Below are 26,546 nucleotides of genomic sequence, written 5' to 3' on the forward strand. Positions count from 1 at the left end.
AAACGTGACATATGGCTGACATTAACATGGATACAAGCGACTGTGCTTTTAAAGGCTGAATCCTGGGATAAAAGATGTAATAAGAAACACAACAGCGCCTCGGAACAAGTACAGAGCACTTTTTCTGTACCGTGAAGCAACGGCTGCTTGTCGCTGCCCATTTAGGATTCAAGACGGCCTCGGAAGCTGATGGACTCTTTTTCCTTAGAGGTTTTTGAGCGGTGGCTGTTTGGTCACCCAGCATGCCGTGAATTCCTGCACTGGATTGGGTCAGATGACCTTTGAGATCCCTTCCACCTCTTATAAGAGCTGGCCTCTTAGTCCCTTAACTGCCGCCCTCATTAATTAACGCCACTGATTATCTTCCATTTCCCATTCTGTTTTAACTTTGACACGCCCTCCTTACCCCATGATTGGTGAATCATGATAATGTTAAGAAGTGCTGTCTGAGCTCTTGCAATGCACATGAAGATACTTGGAATCCTCGCTCCTGTGGAGCGTGGCTGCATGTTGATGAGGTAAGTGCATTCTGTACATGCTCAGAGGCGGGGGGGGAGAGCAGCGCAGAGCGCCTGAGTCGTGGAAAAAATGCAGCGTTCGGCCTTCCCCCGCCCCCAACGCTTGCTTCTGCTGAGCAGATACTGCAAAGCGCGGACGGAAGCGGATGTAGCGGGCGGGGAGCGGGCGGCTGGGCGCCGCGTGGGTGGGAGGATTAGGAAGGGGCGGCTGGAAGCGGTGGCGCTCTACGTGGCAGCCTGGAGAGGGGCCCTCAGCGGGGAGATGGAGCCATGTTGAGCGTCTCTGGCCTTTAAAGCCCCGCCGCGCAGGAGGCAGCGCCTGCGGGTAGGGACCGACCCGGTGGCGCTCTGGGCTGCACCACTTCGGGCTGCAGGGCATATTTTTTCATGCGTCCTCACAGTAACGCCAACACGTATCAACTCCCCTCCTTGCGGTAAACTAGTATGTGATGTTCAGCGTCACTCTCTCCCGGATGGGCAAGTTTTATTGCACGCAGGGAGGTTTTGTGTAATTCCAAGAAACGCGACGCCCCGCCTAGTTTGAAACGGTATAACCCGCAGAATGCTGCTGCTTGGTTCTGCCTGATGCGAAGGGAACGTGCGCCGGAGGCCGGTGGCTCCGATTTCGGTGGGGCTGTGGATCCGTTCTGGGTTTGCCAGAAGCAGCCGGAACGCGCAAGGGGTTATCCAAGGCGCTGAACCTATTTGGGGGGGGGGGGTATGGTTCAGCACCGTGAATAGCTCCTGTAGAGTTCTGGCTGGTTCTGATTGAAACCCAGAATGGATGCACCGCCCCGCCGCAATTGGAGCCACCAGCCTCCGCTGGAAATGTGCTTCCCGCTCCCTCCTGCGCTCTCTGGTCACGCATCTCGGGAGACCCGATTTCTGCTCATTGTCTACTCCGATTTCTGCATATCGGCTGTCGCCATATGCAGGCAGATATAGCCAATAAGGAGACCCTTTCAGCTTCTCTCTACAGAAGAGACATTTCCATGCCTCAGCCCCAACCCACTCCTAAGAACAATAGTTTTTATTTATTAAATTTATTAATCGCCCATCTGGCTGGTTACCCAGCCACTCTGGGCGATGTACAATAATAGAAACAGTTTAAAACAAAATTCTACATTAAAAACACCATATTTCTAAAAATACCCTAACCTACCCCAAGTGCCTGCCCCTACAACCACGTTTTTAATGTGTGGCAGAAGCTCATTAAAGAGGGGGCATGGCGGAGTTCCCTAGGGAGGGAGTTCCACAGAGTGGGGGCCACCACAGACAAGGCCCTCTCCCTTGTCCTCACCAGTCTGGCTGATAGGACAGAGAGAAGGCCATCCGAGGCTGATCTTGTTAAGTGGCCTGTCTGGTGTTGCTGGAGGCGCTCCTTAAGATAGGCTGGGCCGGAACCATATAGGGTTTTAAAGGTCAAGACCAACACCTTGAATTTGGCCCAGAAAACAACTGGTAACCAGTGCAACTCCTTCAGCACTGGAGTGATGTGATCATGCCGGTGGCTGCCTTTAATCAGGTGAGCCGCCGTGTTCTGTACCAGCTGCAGCTTCAGAACCATCTTTAAGGGTAACCCCATGTAGAGCACATTACAGAGGTTGCCACTTTTCAATAGCTGCATGATGGGCAGACTTCCTACAGGTCAGGCTTTCCTAGCTCCATCTCCAAGCCAGGTAAAGCTGCACTTTTTAAATTACTGCATGCCAAGCAGCTGCTTAAGGAACAGGAGCCCTGCAGTGGCAATCGTAATTACATCTCACTATTTTTCTAAGCCTCTGTCACCAACAGCTCACCTGCCCACAAGCCAGGGTCTTTTTCCAGGGCTTTCCCCCTCTCCCCCTTCCTCATGTCATTCAGATAGCAGTCTCCTCCTCAGATCAGTTTACACAAACAATCCAAACCCACTCCCCAACAAAATTCATTCTCCCTAGCTCAGCTCACCGCTCCTTTTCAAATTCAACAACTACTACATATGATATTTAGCATTTATATTCTCATTAGTCATTATTATTTTACTTAGCACCATTGGAGTACAGGGCATCTTGAATAAAAGTGAAAATAGACAGGTCTCTGCCCTCAAGGAGCTTACATCCTAGAACAGGCCAAGAGGAAAGCAACAAAAGGAAAGGAGAGACACCAGGGCAGGGCAGGGAGGAAGAATGTGGGTTAGTGTGCTCACAAGTGCTTTGTGGGAAAATGGGATTATTGGACTCAACATACGAGGAATTAAAAATGTTATAGGCTTCCTTTCAGGGCCATGCCCTCACAGAACAGCATACACAATAGAAAAGATACATAGATTAACATTTTGAGACATCAAATTAGTATAAATTATTAAGAGACAGTACTTTGGCATCATAGGCCTAAATGAAGTTATAGGATTTTAATACAGGAAGGGGAAAAAATAGCTCAGAGTCATATAGCCCAAAACATATTAAGGACCATTTGAAAGTCTGCACTGAAGGAGCCAAGCATAATTAACTCACAAGGGAGTTTCAGAGGCATGGAGCCACCACCAAGAAGGTCTTGTCTCATGCCTACTAACCTGATCAATTTTACAGTGGGCACACAAGCAGGACCTCTGAAGCTGAATTGGCTGTGGAGATTATAGGATGTCAGTATGATTAGGTCTCTTCTGAGATAGGACTGGACAGTGGAGTTCTGAGAACAACTGGTCAACTGGAGGGAGATAGAAGATAGGAAGTTAGCAATTCTAAATTAAAGGATAGTATTTATCTATTTTGGTTGTATAACCTACTTGGCTTGAACAACAAAGAGTCTTGTTGCACCTTAAAGGCTAACTAATTTATTATGGCATAAACTTTTGTGGGGTGCAGTCCATTTCATCAGATAGATGATGATAAGTTGTACTGAGTTACAGGTATATTTATACATGTTTGGGGTGGGGGGATGATACTGAGTTCAGAAGGAAGTGAAATCTAAAAAGTATAGACCATGACAATAACATTATTAACAACGGTCATTCACAAATATAGTTAGCGATAACACAGACATCCTGGCATTGGTAAACTAATTAACAAGTCATGTGATAAAAAACCTTTATCCTGATTTAAGCCAGAGGTGATAGAATTGAATTGTAGTTCAGCTGTTCTGCATTGTAATCTCCATTTGAAGTTCCTGTGTTCACGGATGGCCATTTTAGTATCAGTTTGTGCAAAATGATATAAAGTTCTTACATTTTTTTTTAAAAAAAATCATTGTTGCTTATCCGGTATGACTGGGTCAAATGTAGTTTCCATGTTCTCATTTTCAAGGTGAACAGCTTTCACAGCACCAATCAGATTAGCAAAGGCCAATCTAGGCCAGCATCCCCCTTCTCACAATGGTCAATTTTGGCAAGACCACAACAGGGCACGATGCAACAGCACCTTCCTGCTCATGTTCCCCTGCAGCTGGTGTGTTTCTCTACTTGCGGGTACAGGGTACTAGGGAAATTCCTTGAGTGGTGGCAACAGGCTGGTAAAATGGGTTCTCCTAGCAGGGGTGGGGGGGAGTGTGCAGTTTGCTGCTCCTCCCACTCCACTGCCTGAGGCAAGGGATTCACCCCACCTCATGGGAGGGCTGGCCCTATCAGTGGCTCCTAGTCGTGTTGATTATACATTGCCTCCAGTATCCAAGGCAGTATGCCTCTGAATACCATCTGCTGGGGAACATGAGCAGGAAGGTGCTGTTGTACTCATGCCCTGCTTTTGAACTTTCCAGAATTGACCATTGTGGAAAGGGGGTGCTGGCCTAGATTGTGACACATTTGAATAGCTAGAAGCCAATCCTGCATCCTCCTCCTTTCCTCCTTCTTGTTCATGAAGGGGTGACAATGGGCTGGCACCAGCAGCACAGAATGACGGACAGTCAGGATCCGCAGGATTATGCTGTGTTCTTCTGCACTGGGGATTTCAGGCTCCCAACTGCCCTTCCCCCATCTGGGAAAACAAGGTGGTGGCGGGAGGACTCTTGCATTGAGACAGCAGTGTGGAGCTCCACGTCAATACTACAGAATGCAGTACAAAGTACTGGACCCGTTTCTAACAAGGCAGCCTAGCACAGCCACAGATGCGAAAGGAATTGGCGAAATCTGAAGCCATAACGATTCATTGTCGAATTGAAATATTACATTTTAAACGAGGGATTTTGGATAGCATGCCATACTTTCTTGGTCATGGTCAGCAAGCCTTCTGTGACAGATGGAAAGGAGCCGAGGCTGGAGGAAAATGAGGACTGCAAAACATTTGATGTGGGGTTTCTTTCCCATCAGAAAATGCAAGTGGTGGGTCCTTTATTCTGGCAGAGCTGCTGTGCCTTTAACAGCTGCACAGCCGGTAGAAGTTCTGCAGGGTCATCTTTCTTTAGTGGGTGCATCTCCATGCGCTGAAGAGCTTTACTGTTAAGTCTGTGCCTGCCAGGTCAGAGGGGAACCCTGCCAGGGAACACCTGTTGGGGATATACAGCATCTTAAGAACATAAGAAGAGTCCTGCTGGATCAGACCAAGGGTCCATCTAGTCCAGCATTCTGTTCACACAGTGGCCAACCAGCTGTCGACTAGGAACCCACAACCAGGGCATGAGCACAATAGCACCCTCACGCCCATGTTCCCCAGCAACTGGTGTACATAGGCTCACTTCCTCTGGTACTGGAGGTAGCCCATAGCCATTAACAACCTTTTCCTCCAGGAGGAAAGTTAAGTTAAATTGCTGTGATAGGAAGGGGTAGGCCAGCTTTCCTCAACCTCGTGCGCTCTAGGTGTGTTGTACTACAATTCTCATAGCTGCCTGGGGGATTATGGGAGTTGTAGTCCAACACATATAGGAGAGCACCAGGTGAGGAAGGCTGAGGTTAGACATGCTTAATTCCTAAAAGGAGAGATGCTAAAGCTCAAGCTGTGTATCCTGTTCAATGTGTGAGACAGCTTGCAATTATTTTGAATTTTTAAAAATAATAATAGATGCGCTATCGGAGATAAAGTGCACCATGAGAGTTTATTGTGTCTTACATATACCCATCAGGCAATTAAGGAACACCTTCTCAGAGTTAAAAGAGGGAATTCCGGTAGTTGAAGCTTCTCACATTGCTATGCTACAGGCGGGGCTGCATTTGATGGATCCCCAGTGTTCTCTGGTGGGCCCCTTCCTCTGAGGGAAGATTTGAGAGGGCCTACATGGCAGTGATGGCAGCACAGGCAGCAGCAGAAAGTGATAGAAGGCTCCTGCTGCCATTCAAATTCCCCACAAAGCCCCTACATCAGAGGCACTGTTGGAAACTGAGATGGCAGTTAGACCCACCACTGCCCTGGGCCAATTCTTCTTTTTTAGGGAGGCCCCACCCCCCACCCCATCTAAAAGAAGATGTGGCCCTGGCTAGGCTGCAATGTGGCATCTTATGAATCACCAAAAAAGAAGAAAATGTATCACCAAAGAGGCCAAAAGAGCATACCAATTTGCATAAAATTTCCATATCTCATTCATAGGATAGATGCAAATTTAGAACTAATTATTGTAATTTAAATAGAAATACAGTCCATCTCACCATTGTGCAGAAGACTGTGACCCGGTGACTTGTGTGCGTCCCTGTTCAGCCTCCTGTCTAGATGCCTGCTAACTTTTGATGGGCGACAGTTCTTACTGTTTCCTTTAAACCGGAATTGGACAGGACAGCTTTTCAAATAGAGGATGCCTTCAAATAGAAGACCGTTCTCTGTAAAAGAGGGCACATGGCCACTTTCCTGGCCTGGAGAGAGAAAAGCTGCATCAATTAAAAGCTCACCACTCTTTCTACTCTGCGCATCCCAGAAAAATAATACCCTTGCTTTGCTAAATGTACCTCAGGCAGCAGACTCAGTGCCCTTCCTCAAAAGGTGTCCCCCACTCTGCCATTGCCCAGCAATGACGTGAGTCAGGATTTGAGGGCATCCCATCAGGCCAGAGGGGAAGTAGGGCTGTGACTCATGCTCTGGAGGCCCAGAAAATAAGCCCCTTTGTTAGCAATGTTCTCCCGTGAGGCCACATGTGTCACGTTCTGCCCATCAGGATTGCTGTGAAATTGGCTGCTCCTTCCAGCTGGCATCTCATCGTTGAAATGCAGTCACACACACACCCGCACAGCTCTGGACAGACTAACACATCATCCCCTCTAAGCGGAGGACACAGCCTTGGCGGGTAAGCGCAGCGTGACCCGCCCCCAGGCCAGATGTGGTTGGAGCTGACCTCTGCAGCTGCTAGATCCGGGAAGACAATTGACAATAGGCACAGTCATGGTTAGCACAGGAAGGAAAAGCCAGGATTAAAAGCAGTTGAGGGAGAAAAATGTATATAGGCTTTATTGAGGCCTGCTTGGATGCCCCCACCCTGCCCCCAATCAGTATTGACTCTAGGATGACGGGAAGTGTGTGAGGGGGTGGGGGGGGTGGATGGGTTGTGCTGCAAAGAGTAGGAGAAAAGAACTGAAGCCAAAGAATGACAGACAGCTCCACCGAGCACACGCTAATGCTCACTGTGTGAGTTGCACATCTACAGTTCACAGATGTTCTACTGCTGAGGGGGGAGCTATCACAATCGGTGAGAAGACATAAACAGTTGGGGTGGGGTAAAAACTCAGGCAGAATGTAGAGACAAGAGGCAAAAGAAATGGGACTGAATTTCATATAGTGATTCAAAGTAATTAGCCAAATATTTGACTATTTTAGAACAGCAGCAAAAACTCTAGTCCTCACTGTGGCCAAGAAACATTTGAGAAACCCACATTTAATGGTTCCAAAAGCTGTGGGTAGGGGACATCTACATATGCTCTCTGCCTATTCCCTCCCTCAACCCCAAACTAGTATTTGGCAAGATAATCTGAATTCCACCAATATCTGTATGTGGAAAGCAATCACAAAGAAATGTATTTGCAGTTTTGAAACATACATTTTCTGTATACATGACAAGGGTTTTCTTGGTTCAAACTTTAGACTCTGAAGAGGAAGCAAAAAGAAAGCCCAGCCCATGGGTGGGGGTGTACATACAGACACACACACAGAGCCAGAGTCAGTAATCTTGGTTTTTATTATAAGCCGAGGATCTCAGTAGAGGACGATGGAGCAACTCTTTCTCTATGGTAAGAGACAAGGCACCGTGCTGAAGCCTCACTATACAGCAAGCAGGGCAAGAGCTGTAGACACAAACTTGTGACTTCACCACCGTAGTTGTGGGGATAGAATCTAGGCCCTGATAGAAAGGCTACAATCCGATGAAACATCACTGAAAAAGTGAGCAGTGTCAGCCACAGTTTGGGACACCAGGGGCAAGAGCATCACGGTGGAGCCTGTCCACTCACAGCTCAGACTGGGAGACATAGGGATGGCCCGCAACAGCCCAAAATATAAGGAAAAGATCACAGCTACAAAGCAGAGAAGGCTGAGGGTGGGGGCGCTCTTAACACTTTCCCTTCTAGTGTGCACCCATTCTGTTTGAGAAAGGCAGGGCTCCGCACAACTGATTGTCACTGCTTGGACAGTCACTTCTCAAAGGGCCAACCTTCTTCTAACGTGGGGGCCCATCTATACATGCAGATGAATCATGTGGCACAGAGTTCCTGTTTCAGACTGCAGTGGATGGGTCCCACATTGGAATGTTCTCCAATGTCAAAGCCCCCCTGCATGCAGAAAACTAGCATGCCAAGGGGAAGAGGCTAGGGTGAGAAGGCAATTTCCTACATGTAACAGACAACCTTCTTCCCACCCCATTCCCCGCATCTGACCTAGAACAGGCCAGGAAAACCTGTCCTGTGTTTTTTGATTATTCTAATTCTTAGCAGCCTATGCACGTATCCAACCTCCTTCTTCGAGCCATGGGACTGGTGGTGATGCATGATTGTTCCAGAAGCTAGAACAGATATAAGGCACATCAAGATGTTGATTTTTAAGAGGTGATAAATATGCATCCAGTATGCATCTACTTCTGCAATGCACGCCTACTGCAAGTTCCGTCCCGCAGTGGTCACCCAACTCTGAACAATGCAATGCAGACAGTGCAGAATGTGTCTTTGGCAAGGGTCTACTTTGTGGTTTAGTACAGGAAAGCCGTAAACACATGCTCCCTAAAAAAGTGAGAGTGAGATTTGATGTGTGTGTATGTAACCAGCAACAAAAGGTGAAGAAAACAATTTGAATTTTGCCAAACGGGGCAATCTTGGTGTGTAGCACCCAGGAACTATGGCACAACGGTGGGAGAGGTTGCATTGGCAGGGAAGTATGTACACTGGAAAATACAGGTAGCTTTAGCTATATGGAGCTAAGAAGGGCTATGTCTGTGCCCATCACTAGATTTAATAAGCATTGGTTAGTACTGGAAAACTGATCCTCTTGAAGTATCTTCACACATAGATAGCAGCTCCTTAGGACAACCACAGCACATGCTCTACATCAGCTCAAACACTTACAAAAGTCATTGTGGCAAAGCATCCAGCACCAACTAGCCTCGAAAGAACTTGGCTCAGATTTCATCTCCATCCAAGCTACATTCCTGTTGCCTTCCCGGCGATTCCAGAAGCAGATCTGCTCTTAAATCCTTGGAGAGGGACCACTTTTAAGAGGGGGTACGTGATGGCCAGGAGGGTCCAGGCAACAAAGCAAGAATTGGAGTCAATCAAGTGTAAAGTGGTCATGAATCAGAGTGGACTTAGCAAGGTTGGGAGCAACAGAACCATGCTTTACAAATGACAGCGAATGTCAGGATACTCCAAGGTACACATTGGGGTGTCACTGGGATACAACAGCTGAACAACAGTGTGACAGACCTCAGCAGGTTTAAGTATCGTTGGCCAACATGCAACACTTCAGTCCATAAAGGTTTGGCGATTATGGGAGGGCTCTGGATGGGGAAGAACTCTATATATTGACACATACAGATGAGGATGATGGGAGTTCATGCTCAGGAAGGATTTCCCCCTCCCACAAATCTTCAGCATTTAGTTCATTCGCCCCGGCTTCTTCTGGTTCAGCTGCTGGGTAGACACGAGCAAAAAAACAGATCAAAGCCATCAGCCCTAAGAATACAGATGGAACAAATCATGACATGCGCTATACCATTATATAGAAGGAGGAATCTGTAGTTCCTAGAATTCCACTTTCTCCTTGGATAAACAAAGAGCTGTTATTCTAAATCTCCTAAATCTAAAAATCCAGCCCAAATGATCTTTCCTCATTTTTTTTTTTGGTTTAGTTTAGTAAGATTTGTTTTTGTACTTCTTTTGCAAACCTCAAGGTTATCCTGAGCATGCTGATATTTCCATCTTATTTCTCAGTGGTGCCGTTTTGCACACAATCCTGTCGGCACTCACCACCTGTGTTTGCTATCAGAAGGAATGATGATACTGCGCTCTGCATGTGGCTATCTGTGAAAGTTGCTTGGAAGATGCACCTGGTACAGCATGTATACCAGAAGCTGGAGCTAGTGCAGAATGCAGCAGCTCAGCTGTTGTCGGGAGCTGCCCCTTTTCAGCGTGTAACTCCTCTGCTGAGGGAACTGCAGCAGGGAACCCCTATTTGCTACCAGGCCAGGTTTAAGGTATTAGTACTAGTGTACAAAGCCCTAAACAACTTGGGAACAGGATACCCGAGAGAGCGTCTCCTCCCTTACCAACCTGCCTGGTCACTGAAGTCATCGGGGGGCTTGCTCCTGGTGGTTCCACTTGGACCTATGGCCCGGTTGGAGTCCACCAGGAAGAGAGCCTTCAGCGTAGCAGCCCCCTTCCTGTGGAATTCCCCGCCTTTGGAGGTCAGGCGGGTGCCAACGTTGTGTTGCTTTCGGCACCTCCTGAACACATTATTTCGAGAGGCCTTCCCTGAGTGACCAGCCGTGATTTCTTATGTTCAGAATCTGTTTAAAATGTTTTGTTTTAATTATAGGTTTTTATTCATCTTGCTGTTCACTGCTCTGAGATCTTTGATGTGGAGTGGTATAGAAATACTGCAAATAAATAAATAAATGTGGTGGCCAGACTGATTTCTGGTGTTAGCCGCAGGGAGCATGCAACACTGATTCCATATGAGCTGCAGCGGTTGCATATATGCATCACCTTTGAAGCCCTTTTACAATCTGGGACTGGGATACTTCAAGGAGCATCTTTCTTTCTCCCAGATGTACCTCCACACTTTTTAAGACTGAACACTGAGAACCTTCTGATGGTCCTTCCATCTGTTATGGTCCAACAGCCACTGCGGAGAGCATCTTTCTGTAGTCCCTTCTCCCCGACCCCCAGAAAAACAACTCTGTCTGGTACCTGAGAGATGCTAACACCAGTGAGTTTCTCAACGGTGTCAGGCAGCTTATTCATGATTTCCAGCACTTCCCCAGTTATCTTGGCAGCTCCCACGTCCCCAGTCCCACTTGACACCATCGTGATCTTATTCACCGAGGTTAAAGGTTTGGTGATTTCTTCAGCCATCTGTTGGGGCGTGGAAAGAGAAAATAAAGATCAGAGTACACATCCACTCACATTTCATAGAGAATTTGGTACATGCCACTACATCTGGGAACTTGGCTAGAATTGTGAACATCCAAATGAAACCAACAGCAAACAACACGAACAACCAACTAGAATGCTGCAACATTTAGCCGATGAACTGATTACATTAGCTGATTAAAGAACACTCTGTTTGACTAAAAAACAGCCCCCAATTCATCAGTCAGCAGATTATATGTGTGTGTACGTGAGAGAGAGATTTTTTAAAACTGCAGATAGCAAATGTAAAAGAGGCATTCCCTCCTACGAGAGAATGGGAAACGGTTCTTTTCAGATGCTGCAACACATGCAAGCATCAAGAACATAAACCTTTTTCTAAAGGACTACTGCAGTTGTTTTTTCTCATGCAGTTTTATGTAGCCTTAACCAACTCATTAATCCATTAATTGACCACAATCAGTGCATATCATTTTATCAACTACTGCTGCAATCCTATTACCCACTCACTTGGGAGTAAGCCCCATTGAACTCAATGGAGCTTACTTCTGAGTAGACACGCATAGGTTTGCACTGTATGGCTGTTGTTTTAAGTCAGATGATTACCCTACCCCAGAACAACCCAAGCTGCTAGTCCTTATGGTTCATGAGAACACTTTTGCAAACACTGCTTGTGGGTACAATTTTAAAAACATACAGAAGCAGTGTTTGCAAAAGCTTCATTAACCGGGAGACGGGGTTCCTGTGCCTTTCCCAAACAGCCTCATTTTTATCTAATCATGACTGGCAATTACCTGCTTATTCCAGATATCCCCCTGCTACCGCTATTCCATGCATTGCCCAGTTCTTTAAATGTTCTCTAAAAACCTGTGCTATTGAGTTCTGAATAAAGCTCACGTATTTGGAAAATGGGTGCCTCCAAAAAGTGCATATATTTCTGTAGCTTATTCCTCATGTTAGTGGTGCAGCATCTGTGAAACTGTGGCATGGAAATGTCCCATTTGAGTGTGAAAACATATTCCTCCAAATGCAAGCGGCTGCATCAGAGAGTTCCCCAACCAGGTGCCTTCCAGATGTGCTGACCACAACTCCCAGCCAGCATGGGGCATGATGGGGATCGTAGTCCAGCACACCACATGGCAGAAGGCTGGGCTACAACATTCTGACATGCAGGTTCTTAAAAACACTAGGTTTGTCCGTGGCACCTGATTTGATCTCTACATTGTTATTGATTTTATTTCTTTATTTTACTGTATGTATTACATTTCTATCCTGCCTTTTCCCTCTTGCAAGGAACCCAAGGCAACTTACATGGTCCTCCTCCTCCTTTCCATTTTTATCCTCACAACAACCCTGTGAGAGTCAGTGTCTGACCCAAAGTCACCTGGATCTCCTGAGTCCCAGTCCAACACTCTAACCTCTGTACCACACTGGTCCTTATTACTGACTTCGATTCTCTTCAGGAGATCATAGTTGTTTGAGACAGAATTTCTACCTGTTTGGTGGGGGAAGGGGGTGAAGAGGAGATGCTCACCTCTGGAAGCTTCTCAAGAAGCATGTCAACCATGGCCACCTCTTGGTACTGTTTGAAGGCCTCGGCCTTCTTGGCCATCTGCTCAGCATCAGCCCGGGCCTTGGCCTCAATGGCGTAGGCCCGAGCTTCACCCTTCACCTAAAGACAGCAGAAAAATGGCACATCAGTGTGATCTGGTTCCCCTTCCTCCCTCTCTCATAACATTCCTCCCACAAATCAGGCAGAGGGACACACTCACCCTGACTGACTCGGCTTCTGCCTCCGCCTGCATGATGAGCTGCGACCTGTTGGAGAAGGAAGGAAGGAGGGTGGTCACACATCCCTGCCCAACATTCAAGAGCTTGCTAGGTCATCTCCACAGTTGTTTGCCTCTCAAATAGCATGGCCATGTGTCCTCTCTGACAGAGCACAGGCCTCTATTTGAAGGCATCCTCTATCTGAAGGGCTGCCCTGTCCAATTTCCGTTTAAAGATACAGAACCGTAAGAACTGTAGCCCATAAACAGTTAGAGTTTGGGCAGCAGACTGAACAGGCAGGTCATCTAAGGTAGAATCCAACTAAAGTCCTACTTAGAGGCGACCCACTGAAACACTTGGGACTTAAGTTAGTCATAACTAACTTAAATCCCATTCATTTCAATGGGTCTACTCTAAATAGGACTTTAGTTGGATTCTACCCCTAGTCACAGCCTGATATACTGTGGTGAAATGTACTGCATTTCTGTTCATATTATAATAATTATTTCTAAATATAAATCTATACATATAAATTAGCATGTGCCATTTTTAAAGCAAATCACCATCCTCTTTTTTGGCGATTCCCAAGTGCCCACTGTACACTCAAAATGGGGGGCAAAACCAAGCTCAAGTAAACTTGGGACTTGATGCTGCCTTGTTAAATGTGAATGCTGGGACAGAAAAACAAAACATATCCATGGCTATTAGAAACCATACTCTGAGACCTAACCCATGACAACTAAGTTTTAGTTTGGTCCTGCCTACCAAAGACTGAGCAAGTCCCTGGAAATTAAAAAGGATGGGGCGGGAGGGAGGGGGGAGGAGATGGTGAGTCGAGACAAAATGGATAGGGTATGTTTAGCCAAGAGGCAAGCCTTAAGCTGGAATCCCAGTTGATGGTATCTTCGTGCCAGGATAGAACTATAGGGAAAGAACAGTGAGGGAGGGAGAGGGAACACTATCAGATCATTGTGGCCCAAAAGCGTGTTTATACAAAACAACAGATCATAGGGTGAAACTGTTTCTGGAGTGTACTACTTCAGACTGCAGTAGGGGAATTGCATGTTTGGATGCTCCTCTGCAGGAGAAAAAAATAGAAATCCCTGAACATAGAAAATGAGGTATTTAAACCTAAGAATTCTAGCTTAGCTATCTCCATGGTATCCACATTTCTATGAGCAGGTAGTGGTTGGTGTGTGTGTGTGTGTGTGTGAGAGAGACAGAGAGAGAGAGAAATATTAATGAATTCAAATATGCAGCCCCTCCCCACATGAAGTGTGAAATGGTACAGTCCCAAAGCAGCTTTACCACATAACTTGCTGTTTGTTCAGCCCCGCTTTGGCCAGATGAGAAGAGGCCCCATGTGATCTGTTGCTGGGCAATACCACTTCAGGCTGGCCTTTTCCCTGACATGCTAGTGGTGTGTGTGTGTGTGTGTGTGTGTGAGAGAGAGAGGGGGAGAGAGAGAGAGTGAGTGACAGACAGACAGACAGAGAATATGAATTACTACTGTAGAGAAGCATCCAATGAGTCAATCTCCCACATTTCAATCTGCAGTGGTACAGCTCAGCATCAGATACATCCCCCTATGGGGTTTCTGCTTCTTTGTTTTTGCCACAGACCAAGCAGGATGAAAGAACAAACTACACCTTTGTACAGGAAAGGATGGGGGGTGGGGTGGGCAACTTGTGAGGGATCATGGAACTTGTAGGCTGAAACATCTGGAGGGACACAAGTTGCTCTCCCCTGGAATAAAAAAATGTGGAGGAATGCCTGCCCATACCTTTCAGCCTCAGCCAATTTCTCCAGCCGGTAACGCTCTGCTTCTGCAGGCTTCTTGACCTTGGCTTCCAGCTCACGCTCCTTACGAGTCATCTCCTGCTCCTGTATCTGGATCTGCTGGGTTCGCTCCACCACCAGCACCTGCATCTTCTGTTCCTCAATCTTCTGCTTTGTCTTGGCTACCTGCAGCATGAAGTAGACACACAGAGGAGCGAGCTCAGGGATCACCTTAGTTTAGCAGCTTCATGAGTCAGGAAGAGGACACTTGGAATTTAAGAGGGTTGATGCATCTCAGACTCTGAAGCCAACAGTGGGCTGGGGTTCAGCCATAATGTTAAACCATAGTTTAGTGTTACAAGAATGAGCCAACCCTCCCCCAGGCTTGTGCGCGTTTCGTCCTTCCTGGTGGGGCCGTGAAGAGGAGTTCGAAAGCTTTTACTTTTGTTTTTTATTAACTGCAGCTTGCCATGTCATCCAAACCAGACAAGCTGTGGTTAAAATTAACGATGGTTACTGGAAACAAACCAACTTCAAACCACAGTTTATGAAGCTGGCTTCTTTCCATTAACCACAGTTAAGATTAACCACAGTTGAGCGTTCCAGCAACATGGCAAGCTGTGGTTAATAAAAAATGAACATGTGAATATGGAGACAAGGTTGGTTCTCATAACATTAAACCATGGTTTGGTATTACGTCCAGTATCAGACAATATCAACCTTCACCTTTTGGTCCACGCAGACAAGTGTTTACTAAGTGGTAACTTAATCATGGTGTGCTTATAAATCACTTGGTAAGATGGTCATTTATGTTGTCCTGCCAAGTACCAAGGAAAATCTTACCATACCACCTGCAGCAAACAAGGAAATCCAGGGGAGTACTAGCAAGCATTTCTCACCCCACTTCAGCAAGACAACACAGCTTACCAAACAGTTACACGGAAGAAGCCACTTGGTAAATGGTTACCTATATTCACCCTTTGACCAAGTAGATCAAGGCTCAGCTGAATTCTTCGGAAATGGTGAGAGAACCACTTCAAGAGAAGGTATTACTGGAGCAGGAATTGACACAGGAGGCCTGAGAGATCTAAGGTCATCTACAGGGACAGAGAACTCAACAAACACTGCTTCTCCACCCCTGATCACCCAGGAGCACTTCACGCTTTACAAAACTCCTTCACACAAGACACTCCCATTCATATATTTACGATTTAATTTGTCTCCCCCATCACCTTTCCTTCAAGGAGCTCAAGGTGATGTAAATGGGTTTTCCTGTTTTACCCTAACAACCACCCTGTGAGGCAGTTTAGGCTGAGGCATAGCTGCCCCATATCACCCAGTAAGCTTCATGGCCACGTGGAGCACAGATCTGCCCTGTCCAAGTGCAATATTCACGTGGAATGTTGGCTCTCCGCTAGGAGATAACATCTGCAACCCGCATATAGATCTCCGTATATGAATACTGCATACGTGTGTCTTTCATGGCATGTGACAAAACATATGCAAACTACCTATTATTTCCTATGCTGAATTGTGTAGGTATTTTGCAAAGGCTTTAAAGCCAGGCCAGGGAACTCCTTATAGATGTTAAAATTCTATGAGATCTCCAGGGGAAGGTGGTTCCAGAACTAGGGAGCACCCACGAAGAACACCTTTCTATTTGCTCTTGAAGTGATAAATGTTCTATTTATAATATTAAATGATGTATATCATAATACATTAAGAGAGCAATCCTATGGCCCATAGACAGCTTTCTGAGTGGCCCTACATTGCTGAGGATTTCTCCCTCCAAGGCCGTTGACAGAGCTATGACCTTGGAGAGGGAGAGATCCCAGCGTGGATTTCACCCTCCTCCAAGCTCCTCCCAGCTGCCGTGGATAACTCTGTAGTGGATCTCTTCCCTGCGGTCAGAGCTTCAACCTTGGAAAGAGGAAGGAGAGAGGGAGAGGGGGGCATGCTGGTGAGCAGGGAGGGGGGAAGCAATGGTTCTGCTGGATCCAATGGCCCCTCAGCTCCCTTCTCTGGCAGCAAGCGCAATTTAGATGGGCTCAGAGGCCCATCTAACACAAAATGTGCTAAAGGAGGGGGGAGAGGCTAAAAAAGCCCCTGCTGTTCTTCCCACCCTGCGGGGCTCTTGTCAGTAGGGCTTAGGATTCTTGGAGTACACTGACATTGGAGCGCTCCATCCCATGGGCTAGTCACCCCTAGGACTGCAGCCTAAAAAACACGATAAAACTCTGACATTAATGATAAAATTAGGCAGCAGCTAAAGATACACAGCAGGCAAAGAAATTTCTCAAACAGGAAATGGCTGGGGAAATAAACATGTCTTAACCCGTGGCCCAAAAGGGTGCAACGTCGGCACCAGGCACCCTTCTTCTCAGAGGGCAATCCATGACCGGCGGGGGGAGCTACCATCGTGAAAGCCCTCACCTTTGTTGTTACAAAGACTTCTTTTGGCAGGGAGGGCCTTTGGAGAAGAGCTTCAGCCACAGATCTCAAAACATGGGCAGGTTGGTGTGAATAGTCTTGGACATGTCCCCACCCTTGCCCACAACCATCCATCACTAAAGTTGATTCACCTGGAGCTGATAGGCCAGGTCGGACTCCGCTTTCCTCGTGTTCACCTCGATGTCGTAAGTGGCCTTCTTCAGCTCGTAGTCCCGCTGGGCTTTGGCCATTTCGATTTCACTCAGGTACTGAGCGGACAATTTCTGCTGCTTGGCCTTCGCTTCCTGTGGGCGGAGAGGGGGTGACAACTCAGCAGCAGAGCCCAAGCTCTGCACATCAGAGGAGGTCCTGGGTTCAATGACTGGTTATAAAAAAGGCACTTCAGACAGCAGGACTGGGAGAGAGCTTCCCTCACAAAGCCAGACCAAGACACTCTGTTGCCTGAGGGGAAGCAACAGATGGCACCCCTTGCCACAAACCAAGATGCAGAGTACATAAGGCAGGTCAAGTGACTTTGGCACCCAAGGCAGAAAATCCCACAACCGCCTCTCCCCTTTCCTGGCAGTAAAAATACAATAATAGTACATTAAATATAACAAATAATGTCCTGCCCTTTCATGACTCCCTAAATCGGCTGCCTGAGGAGGTCCCCTCATGTTGCCTAATGGTAGGGCTGGCCCTGTAAGAGCTAGTCAAAATAGAGAGTGCAGGGTTAGAGGGACCCAATGTTTTGACACAGAATAAAGTAGTTTCTCCTTTGTGTTTAACAGGGATTGCTCTAATGATGGCTATTTATTTATAAACATATTTGTACACTGCTTTTCGGCCCCCAAAAGAGCCCCCAAAGCAACTCACATAGAATCACAATAAAAATAAACTGAAATACAATAAATCTGTCTCTCCATCAACTGACTGGTTTTTCAGGATATGGGACATTGCTGTAATGATGAGCATTACTTATTATATAAGCGCAAGAGAGCATCAAATGTTTCAGAATTGGTTTATTGAGAAATGGGGTGTCTGTCACATTTGGGAATGATAAAATCCCAGGATAGTGTTCTGCTGTACTCATTATTTTCATTGGTTTGTATTACAGATTATGTATGAGTTATTACTTATTTCATATATTTCTTATTATTTTATATATTTCTTTTTTTTTAAAGGGAGAAATACAATCAAACTAAGAACCCCAACATAATCAGTAAGAACAAGAATTTTCCAGGTTAATGTTGAACCCAGGATCCTATGGAAGTAGGCCATCCTTCAAAAATCCTGGCCCTATGCCTTTTCGGGGTTTATAGGTAAGAACCTGCACTTTTAATTGCACCTGGAAACAAACTGGAAGCCAGTACAAAAGGAAAAAAACTGGGATGAAGTTCCCAAATGCTTTTAAGAGCCAGCCCTGCATAGAATGCATAACACTAACCCAATCTGGACGCGACCAGAGCATATGTGACGTGTGCAAAGGATGCGTATGTATGACTATAACACGTATGTTGGGAGGCCCTTTGGATGCCATTGTAGCAGAAAGGGAAATACACAGTTTTACAATAAATAGAGAATTTTCTGTAATCGTTTCCCTAATGCCTGCCCATCATCTCCTCCCACACTGCTTCACTGGTACTGGCAGGGGAAGAACTGGCAGAATGCTGAGCGGCACAGGACAGTAAGGGAGACCCACGTTGGAAAACCTGTAGTCTTTTGTCTAGAAGAGAAGAGTCTCAGATATCAAATTCACCTGAGGAACGGCAGTAAGAGAAAAGCTCCTTCGACACGATGTGAATGGCAGTTGTGACATCACCAACCAGTAAACCAATCCTCTCCCTCTGCCCTCTCTCCCTATTTGCATGCTCAAAAACTCCAAGCAGCAACTGGAAAGCTGGTCCGCGCTTGCACATTTCAAAATGGGGCCCACCAGTCTAAAAATTCTGCAAGCTCCTTAGGGCCAACTCACACGTTAAAAGGAGCAGCCGACCATAGAGCTGACCATAGAACCCACCCTTCGACAGGAAAGAAAGAAAATCTTAAAAGAAGAAACAAAGATACAAGATCAGCCTTCCCCAACCTGGCGCCCTCCAGATGTGTTTGGATGGCAACTCCTCTCATCCTGAGCCATGCTGGGGATTATGGGAGTTGTTGTCCAAACACATCTGGAGGGTGCCAGGTTGGGGAAGGCTGCCCAAGATGAACAGGAGTGGTCCACTTTGTCTTAGGTCATGTCCATATCCTTGTGGACGGTTCTAGCGCTCACCTTGATGCCAGCATCCCTCTTGGCTTCGGCTTCTCCAATTCTGGCATCCTTCTGAACCTGAGCAGTTCGGGCTTTCCCCAGAGAGTGAAGATAATCCTACAGTTGCCAAGAAAGGGAAATTATGGTCAGAGGTGCCCATGCACAGCACTAAATACAAATTCAGCACCAGAAAAACCACGTTTTGCAAATGAAGCCTGGAAATCCTTGCTGCTGGATTCCTGGACTTAGACAGCTCCAGGTTTGAGGGGTTCCTGGTGGGCCCCCTTGGGCTTACCTGGCAGTGGTGGGAGCAGCAGCGTGCCAAGAATGGCTGGGAGGTGCCACTGTACATTTCCCACAATGCCTCAGACTGCTTGATGCGGTGTCACTCCAGGGCACTGTGGGAAATCAAAAGGGAGGCACGCAAACCCAGCTGCCTGATGTGGAGGGCCTGAGGGCAAGTGTCAGTCTTCGTGGACTCTGCTGGGGCACAAGGGCCCTGACAGCTGTCCTAGGATGCCAAGTGCTATTGCTGGGCCTGTTACTGGATAACATCCCACCAGGATTACATTAATGCACTCTATAAAGCAGGGGTGCACAATGTTTTTGGCCCTGAGGACTGCATAGGGAGTCTGCTGGGGTGGCGGGAGGCTGCACCCGCACACACACGCACATTCACATACAACTCACACCTACCCACACACATGCTCACTCATCCACACGCTCAAATCCAACTCCTGCCCAAGAACACTGCAGAGGCCTGGCCTGTATTTTGGTTAGTTAAAACCAACACTCCTCCCCAAAACCTCAGTTCTCCAACTAGCCATCCAGGAATCCTGGCTCTTAGCCCTTCTCCAATCCACTCTCTTGCTGAAGGATCCTGACAATGACCTCTGAAGGAATGAGGCCCTTGACCGAAGAACGTTGTCCACTCCTGCACTATGACTTTCGTTCTACTAATGAAAACATAGGCAACTGGAGCAGGCAGCTGAAATAAGTATCAGTATGCCATTTATCTCTATCTTCCACAATACGGATGGCTCTTGAACTTGTGTAGTTTTTGAAGCCATTTTAGTAATGGCATGTAATAACGAGAGAAGAGCGAACCTCTAAGGTGCCCTAAAATATAACGTCTTAGTCCCAACAGATTTTGAATATACTCCTTGTTGGAGGCCCTGCTAAAACAAAGTAACAGTTTGTAACGGGGAACGTAGAAAATACAGAGCATTGCTTCGTTTTACCAGTGTCCCTGTTGAAGTGCGTCTTGGGCTTAACAGATTGTATTTTAGTGCACTGTAGGGGTTCTGTCTTCTCTTGTTTCTCCATTGGCACCTTCCCTCCTTGGTATGTAATCGCAATAGGAAAGGTTCCATGTTCCCCAAATCAATAAGAAAAACAATTGCTGAGAAGCAGACGTACACTCAAAATTAACTGCCCAAGAATTTGCTTTCAATACCAGAACTGAGCTCAAAGTCCTTTTAATACAAAAATCTATTCCTAGATTTCCCCCCAAGCACTTTCATTTCAGCAGCTTCATTTCGGGAGTGGGGGTTGCTGTTGCTACTGTTAAACAATTTGGGAGTCAGAAATCCTCACTGATCTACTGCAACTCACCCAGAGATCTACCAGTATACCCTGATCTACCACCTACCCACCCCTGGTGTAGACAATGCTAAGTTAGGTGGCCCTGACTTGGTACAAGGAAGCTTCCTATGCTCCTGTTTAAATCAGCCCTTTATGCAGAATCATGAGGACTGGAGTCTTACTTTATTTTATTTTTAGGGGAAAGGCCATACATAACTCAATGGTAGAACACCTGGCTTTGCATGCAAAAGGTCCCAGGTTCCATCTCCAGCATCTCCAGGGAGGGCTGGGAAAGTCTCCTGTCTGAAACCCTGGAGAGACAATCCTAGGCCAGATAAACCCATGGCCTGACTCGATACACAGCCGTTTCCAGTGTTCCTACCTGGTCATCATGGATGTCTTTGAGGGTGTAGCTGACCACACTGATCCCCATATTGACCAGATCAGAGGAGGCAACTTTGAAGACCTGCTCTGAGAACTTTTGCCGGTCCTTGTATATTTCCTGTGGAGCAAACAGGGTCAACAAAATGTTGCCAGAGAGAGGGAAAAAAATTGAGATTTCCCAGTCATCAGAATCCAAACCAGACAGGAAGAGGTACTAGCTTTCTCGTCTCCTTTCCCCCAGCCCCAATAGGGCCTGTGTATTTAAACATTCCAGGGTCTGAAAATGTCCCAAGGAGCAGTTGCTCTGATGTCCTCCAGGTGGTTTTTTTGCACTGCAACTCCCATAATTCCCAACTAGCATGGCTGGAGATTATGGGAATTGTAATCCAACACATCTGGAGGGTGCCAGGTTGGGGAAAGGTTGTCTTGAAGGAACACACCCTTTCTCCATGGATGAAATGAGGACATCCAAGCTTTTACAGAGGTACGTCTGATGTTGTCCGGCAGGGGGCAGCTTCGTCCAGTTATACACAAAGACCAAAACTCATGCCCTCCAGCAGGGGGCAGCAAAGCTACACACACCCTCAGCGGCAGCCTCACCTCTACAGTCATATGGGCCATGATAGCTCTCTGATGCCCCTCCAGGGTCTCCAAGGCAATATGGGCAATCTCAGGCTCCGACTTGCCCAGGAACATCTGGCAAGCAGCTGCTAGCATCTCCTTGTTCTGGCCCTGGATCTTCACCTGTATTTGGGCAGGTGGGGAGGAAGCACAGAAAGAGAAAGGATGTCCTGAGTCTCCTGCCATGGCTTACATCCCTCTTCAAGGGATGTGTTAGATTGGGATGTTTCCCCTTTAACTGACTGGAGCTTTCCTCCTTGTCCTCAGGGCAACCACTGCAGGAGACAGTTGCCATAGCAAAGGGCACCTTGCATCTCTGACCATAAGCTATAACAAATCAAACGCAGTGAGAATTAAGGTTGGGCAGGTAGCACACCAAAGCACTGGGGGGGGGGGGAGTTGAAGCAAATGCTATTTTGAAACTGGAAGCAGGAGGAAGGAAATAAAACCGATCCCATTCTGGGGATGGCCCAAATCTATCATCCAGGTGAGTGGGAAGATAAAATGAGCCCAGTTGGGACTGTATGATCTGTGGAGCAAAACTGTCTGTTTTTATATTTATTACATGTATTTGTTACATTGATATCCTGCCTTTCTTCCCTCTTGCAAGGAACCCAAGGCAGCTTATATGGTCCTCTTCCGCCCCACTTTATTCTCACAACAACCCTGTGAGGTAGTTTAGGCTGACTGGCCTAAAGTCATCCTGGCCTAAAGTCAGTGACTGGCCTAAAGTCACCCAGTGAGCTTCATAGCCCAGTGAGGACTAGAACCCTGATCACCTGGGTCCCAGTCCAACACTCTAACCACTACACCACAATAGCTCTCTATATAAGCCTTTCCCCAACTGTGCATCATTTCCCATAAGGAACCTCAAGGTATTGCTGGGAAACTGTTACCTGGGCAATGCCGGTGACTGAGATGGGGACTCCATGCCGGGTGTAAACCTTCTCACTCTTCACATTCAGGGTCAGAGTATTCAATGAGATCCTGAGGGGAGTGGAAAGGGACAGGGAAGAATGAATGAAGGAGAAATAACCGCCTCACCCCCCCACATCCAATACATACTTCTCAGCTGTCTCCAACTTGAGCTTTAAAAAGAAATATTATCCTATCTTTCCTCCAAGGAGCTCAATATGGTCTCCCCTCCAACCTCATTTAAACTCACAACCACCCTGTGAGGTAGGTTAGGTTGGGACAGAAAGACAGAGTGACCTGGTTCTGATGACATGACAGCCCACCGTGGGTTACTTAACCCTTGGGGTGTTGCAGGGCATGCCAGCCATCATTAAGAATATGCAAGCCCCAGCAGTGGCTTGTCATGTCATCCAAACCCAGACGGCAGGGAATATTTGAGGGTTAAACAACCCTGGAACAACCCATGGTCTATTTTAGGCTTATGTAAGGGTTGTTTAACCCTCAAATAACTCCTGCCAGACACGAAAATTCCCAGGCAGGGCTTGCATATTCATAATAACCACAGCTCCTTGGAGGTAAATTAACCCATGATGGACTGTCTGTGTTGTGCGAACTGGCCCAGTCCTCAAGTCCTAGTCCAGCACTCTAACCATTACACCAAACTGGCTCTAATTTAATTAGCCAATCTCTCTCTCTCTCTCTCTCTCTCTCTCTCTCTGGTGACCCTTGAAAAGTCCCAGTTTTCAGCAGGTGCTCCTGAATCAGCCAAAAGTTGTGTCTAATTGCTGCTAGAACTGGCTGAGAATGATAGGAGTTGCAGTCCAACATATCTGGAGGGCACCAGGTTGGGGAAGCCTTCTTCAAAACAACACATAGAATTCAGATTTCATTCATATGAGGTGTCACAGACCGGCAATGCCTTGTTCTGTGAGTGGAAGGGAAGGTAGGCAAAATAATGTGCCCCACGTGTCTTTGCTCAAACATAGGCTGTGGCCAGGTTATCCCAGTCCAGGAAGGCAATATGCCAGACCTGAAAGTAGAGCCTCTGAGCCTCTGCAGCCACAACATCACGAACAACACAGCCCCATTAATGTGGATCTGCTATTCCTAGCTTAATTAAAGGTCTCTTTCAACAAGGCTGCAATCCTACCACCACTTACCTGGGAGGAAGTCCCACTGAACTCAATGGAACTTACTTCTGGGTAGAGGACTGCACAGTGAATGGTGCCTCATTTTGACCTTTTTTGTCCTTAGCTGCAGAGACCAGGGATTGAGAGCAATGCCACCACGGCTCAAGTTCACAGATTTCCTTGGGCTATTTGGACTTCTCTCCTACCATTTCCTCTGTATAAACTGCATCCTTCCCAGATGCATTTGGCAGGAGGGCCAGCTATATTCTTGGCTTAGCGCATTCTGGATTTAACAGGACAGGAAACCTCTTTACAGGATTGGCTGTGGATGCAAGCAGGAGTGTCCATTTGCCTGACATTATCAAAGCACAAGAATTCTACACAGGATCTGACAGCTGGGGTAACACTTGGATTTCTGAGAATGTTACTGGGGGATTTTGGGGGTGGGGAGGCAGAGCATGATTGTAGTCCTCATGGTTAAGTTGGAAGATGCAGCCTGTATGTGCATATTTCTAGTGTAAAAGGCTACAGTGTGCCAGAGTGGAGCAAATAAAAGCCAGTGTGGTGTATTATTTTGAGCAGGGGTGAAATAATTTTTCTCTCAAGGGCTGCATTCCAGTGGTGGAGGCCAAAGCCAAAAGTGGCCAGTGCCTCCCTCTTCTCTCTCTCTCTCTCTCAGTCTCCGCTCTGCTTCTCTCTCCCTCCCCATTTAACATTAAAATTGTCTTCTGCACCCAGCAGGCTGCTGAGGTAGGGACATTTCACTCTTGCTAGAGGCTTCTGAATACAGGCTGAGGGCCACAAGGTGCCCACCCCTGGTTTAGAGTGTCAGACTAGGAGTGGAGAGACCTGGGTTCAATTTCCCGCTCAACTATGAAGCTCACTGGATGACACTGGGATAGTCAGTCTCTCTCAGCCCAACCTACCTTGCAGAGTTGTTGTGAGGATAAAACTGTGTGTGTGTGTGGGGGGGGGAGCATGGAAAGAAAGAACCTCGTGCACCACCTGCAGCTCCTTGAAAGAAAGAAGCTGGGCTTTTAACACAGCAACTGCCAAAACAGAATATTGTGCACCCCACCCCCTCCATGCATGGCACAGATAAATTCTGAAATTCACTGCCACAGTGAACGGCTAACAATGTAACTGTAAGAACGACTAACAATGTAACTGTATGACTACCACATTTTAAGCTGAAAATTTCCAGTCACACGCACACCCCTTTTTGTAGGGAAAATGCATCGACCTCCTGATCATTGCAGATGCTACTTTTTTTTCTTGAACTTGTTTCGTTTGAAATGGGACTGACCAGAACCGCACACAGTATTTTGACCATACAAGGGGGTTGGGACACTTCAGGTGTTCTGTTCGGCCCCTTTCCTCATACTGAACTGAATCCAGCCTTTTCACTGCCTCAGCCTGCTGAGCTGGCCTTGCTAGAGAACCTTTTTGCTCTGACCCTAATATCCCATTCCTAGTTATAGCCAATGCAGACCACTTTTGCTGCATATGCTACCTTAAAATTTTGCAGAACAGAACAAGAGATCTCAGCCTCGGAAACAGACAAGAGAGCTTGGACATTTGAGATTCCAGACATGGACAGAACATCCACGGCAAATATAAACAGATCTGCTGCTCACGTCTTTCCACCCAACCCTCCCCCCACCTCCTCTTTTCTGTTGCGGCCAGAGATATTATCATCTCTCCAAACATGCAGCTTGGCTCCACTTCCATGGTGCAGACACACGCCCTTGCATTCTGTGTGAATTCGTTCGTGACAAGGTGTTGGATCCAGACTTGATCATACTCAGAGTAGAGCCGCTGAAATCAGCGGAGCTTCTGGTAGTCATGACTAACTTTAGTCCCCGTGATCGCAACGGGTCTACCCGGGATCTTCTGGAAGGCCTCCGATTGATTTGCAGTAGATCAGCACGGGTTGCTAACTTACAGGTGTTTAACAATGGGGAAGAACCATTGCCCAGTGTAAGGCAACTTCCCATGATCCTAACAACAGGTTTTATACATATATGTGTGCCACAGCTGGCTTTGTGCTAGTCGCTTTCATCTGTAAAGTAGGAGTAGTAATCAGCTGCCTTTGAATCGGGCTTTGCGCAGCTCTGCTAGGCTACACAAACTTGTAGAATGTTGTATTCGAATCCCTCATGTGTGTATTTGTACTTGTATGATGCTGATGCTAGGGAAAGTGGAAGGCAAACGGAAGAGGGGCCGACCAAGGGCAAGGTGGATGGATGATATTCTGGAAGTGACGGACTCGACCTTGGGGGAGCTGGGGGTGGCGACGGCCGACAGGAAGCTCTGGCGTGGGCTGGTCCGTGAAGTCACGAAGAGTCGGGAGCGAATGACCAAATAAACAACAACAATGCAGGCTTATGGAGGTGGGAGTGGATCAAGCAGGTAAGTGGCTCCAATGCCTGAAACATCAGTCTGCATCTGGCTTGCTCCTCCCTCCCACTATTTTGCAACTGACTCTGGCTGGTTGACCCTGGGCTTCGAGTAAAAAACAACACCCACCAAACAAAGCAGATCCCACAAACCTGTAGTCTGCCCACTGCAGTCCTCAGTATGTGCCTTCGGAATCCTTTTCTATTCAAGCCCATTCAGACCTCTGCCAAGCCCTGAGGGTATTTCCCCTTTAACTACAACGTCCCCTTAAAACAACTTTTTTTCCTCATCAACCTAGCCGGAAC

At 47.0% G+C, this 26,546-nt stretch overlaps 2 protein-coding genes and 1 long non-coding RNA gene across 10 annotated transcripts in view; 1 reads left to right on the forward strand and 2 right to left on the reverse strand.

Moving 5' to 3' along the window:
* MDC1 (mediator of DNA damage checkpoint 1) overlaps window positions 1-6,247 on the reverse strand; it is a 58,296-nt gene extending 52,049 nt beyond the window's left edge. For 2 of the 3 annotated variants that reach the window (XR_014787157.1, XM_084830469.1), the window contains exon 1: window positions 3,070-3,203. Coding sequence is in view for 1 of the 3 variants with exons in the window: in XM_084830467.1 (XP_084686593.1) it covers window positions 3,070-3,203; window positions 6,067-6,069 (137 nt within the window). In the remaining 2 variants the exon portion in view is untranslated. Of the gene's footprint in view, window positions 1-3,069; window positions 3,204-6,066 lie in introns of those variants that run through there. The other variant, XM_084830467.1, reaches the window with a different exon arrangement.
* Window positions 442-21,324, forward strand: LOC146355348 (uncharacterized). The gene is made up of 2 exons (XR_014787165.1): window positions 442-518; window positions 18,141-21,324. It is a non-coding gene; the product is annotated as an uncharacterized LOC146355348 (long non-coding RNA).
* Window positions 7,563-26,546, reverse strand: part of FLOT1 (flotillin 1) — a 28,867-nt gene continuing 9,883 nt past the window's right edge. For 3 of the 6 annotated variants that reach the window (XM_084830524.1, XM_084830528.1, XM_084830529.1), the window contains 10 exons: window positions 22,693-22,783; window positions 21,776-21,919; window positions 21,174-21,293; window positions 19,229-19,324; window positions 17,109-17,261; window positions 14,531-14,712; window positions 12,750-12,795; window positions 12,512-12,649; window positions 10,798-10,962; window positions 7,563-9,519 (listed from right to left, as the gene is read on the reverse strand). In XM_084830524.1, the coding sequence (XP_084686650.1) occupies window positions 9,484-9,519; window positions 10,798-10,962; window positions 12,512-12,649; window positions 12,750-12,795; window positions 14,531-14,712; window positions 17,109-17,261; window positions 19,229-19,324; window positions 21,174-21,293; window positions 21,776-21,919; window positions 22,693-22,783 (1,171 nt within the window). In that variant the 3' untranslated portion in view covers window positions 7,563-9,483. Of the gene's footprint in view, window positions 9,562-10,797; window positions 10,963-12,511; window positions 12,650-12,749; window positions 12,796-14,530; window positions 14,713-17,108; window positions 17,262-19,228; window positions 19,325-21,173; window positions 21,294-21,775; window positions 21,920-22,692; window positions 22,784-23,871; window positions 24,519-26,546 lie in introns of those variants that run through there. The other 3 variants (XM_084830530.1, XM_084830526.1, XM_084830527.1) reach the window with 3 other exon arrangements.

Source organism: Heloderma suspectum, chromosome 2 (assembly GCF_057233095.1).
Source record: "Heloderma suspectum isolate Gila_16-S chromosome 2, 16-S_ref, whole genome shotgun sequence".
Lineage (NCBI taxonomy): Eukaryota > Metazoa > Chordata > Lepidosauria > Squamata > Helodermatidae > Heloderma > Heloderma suspectum.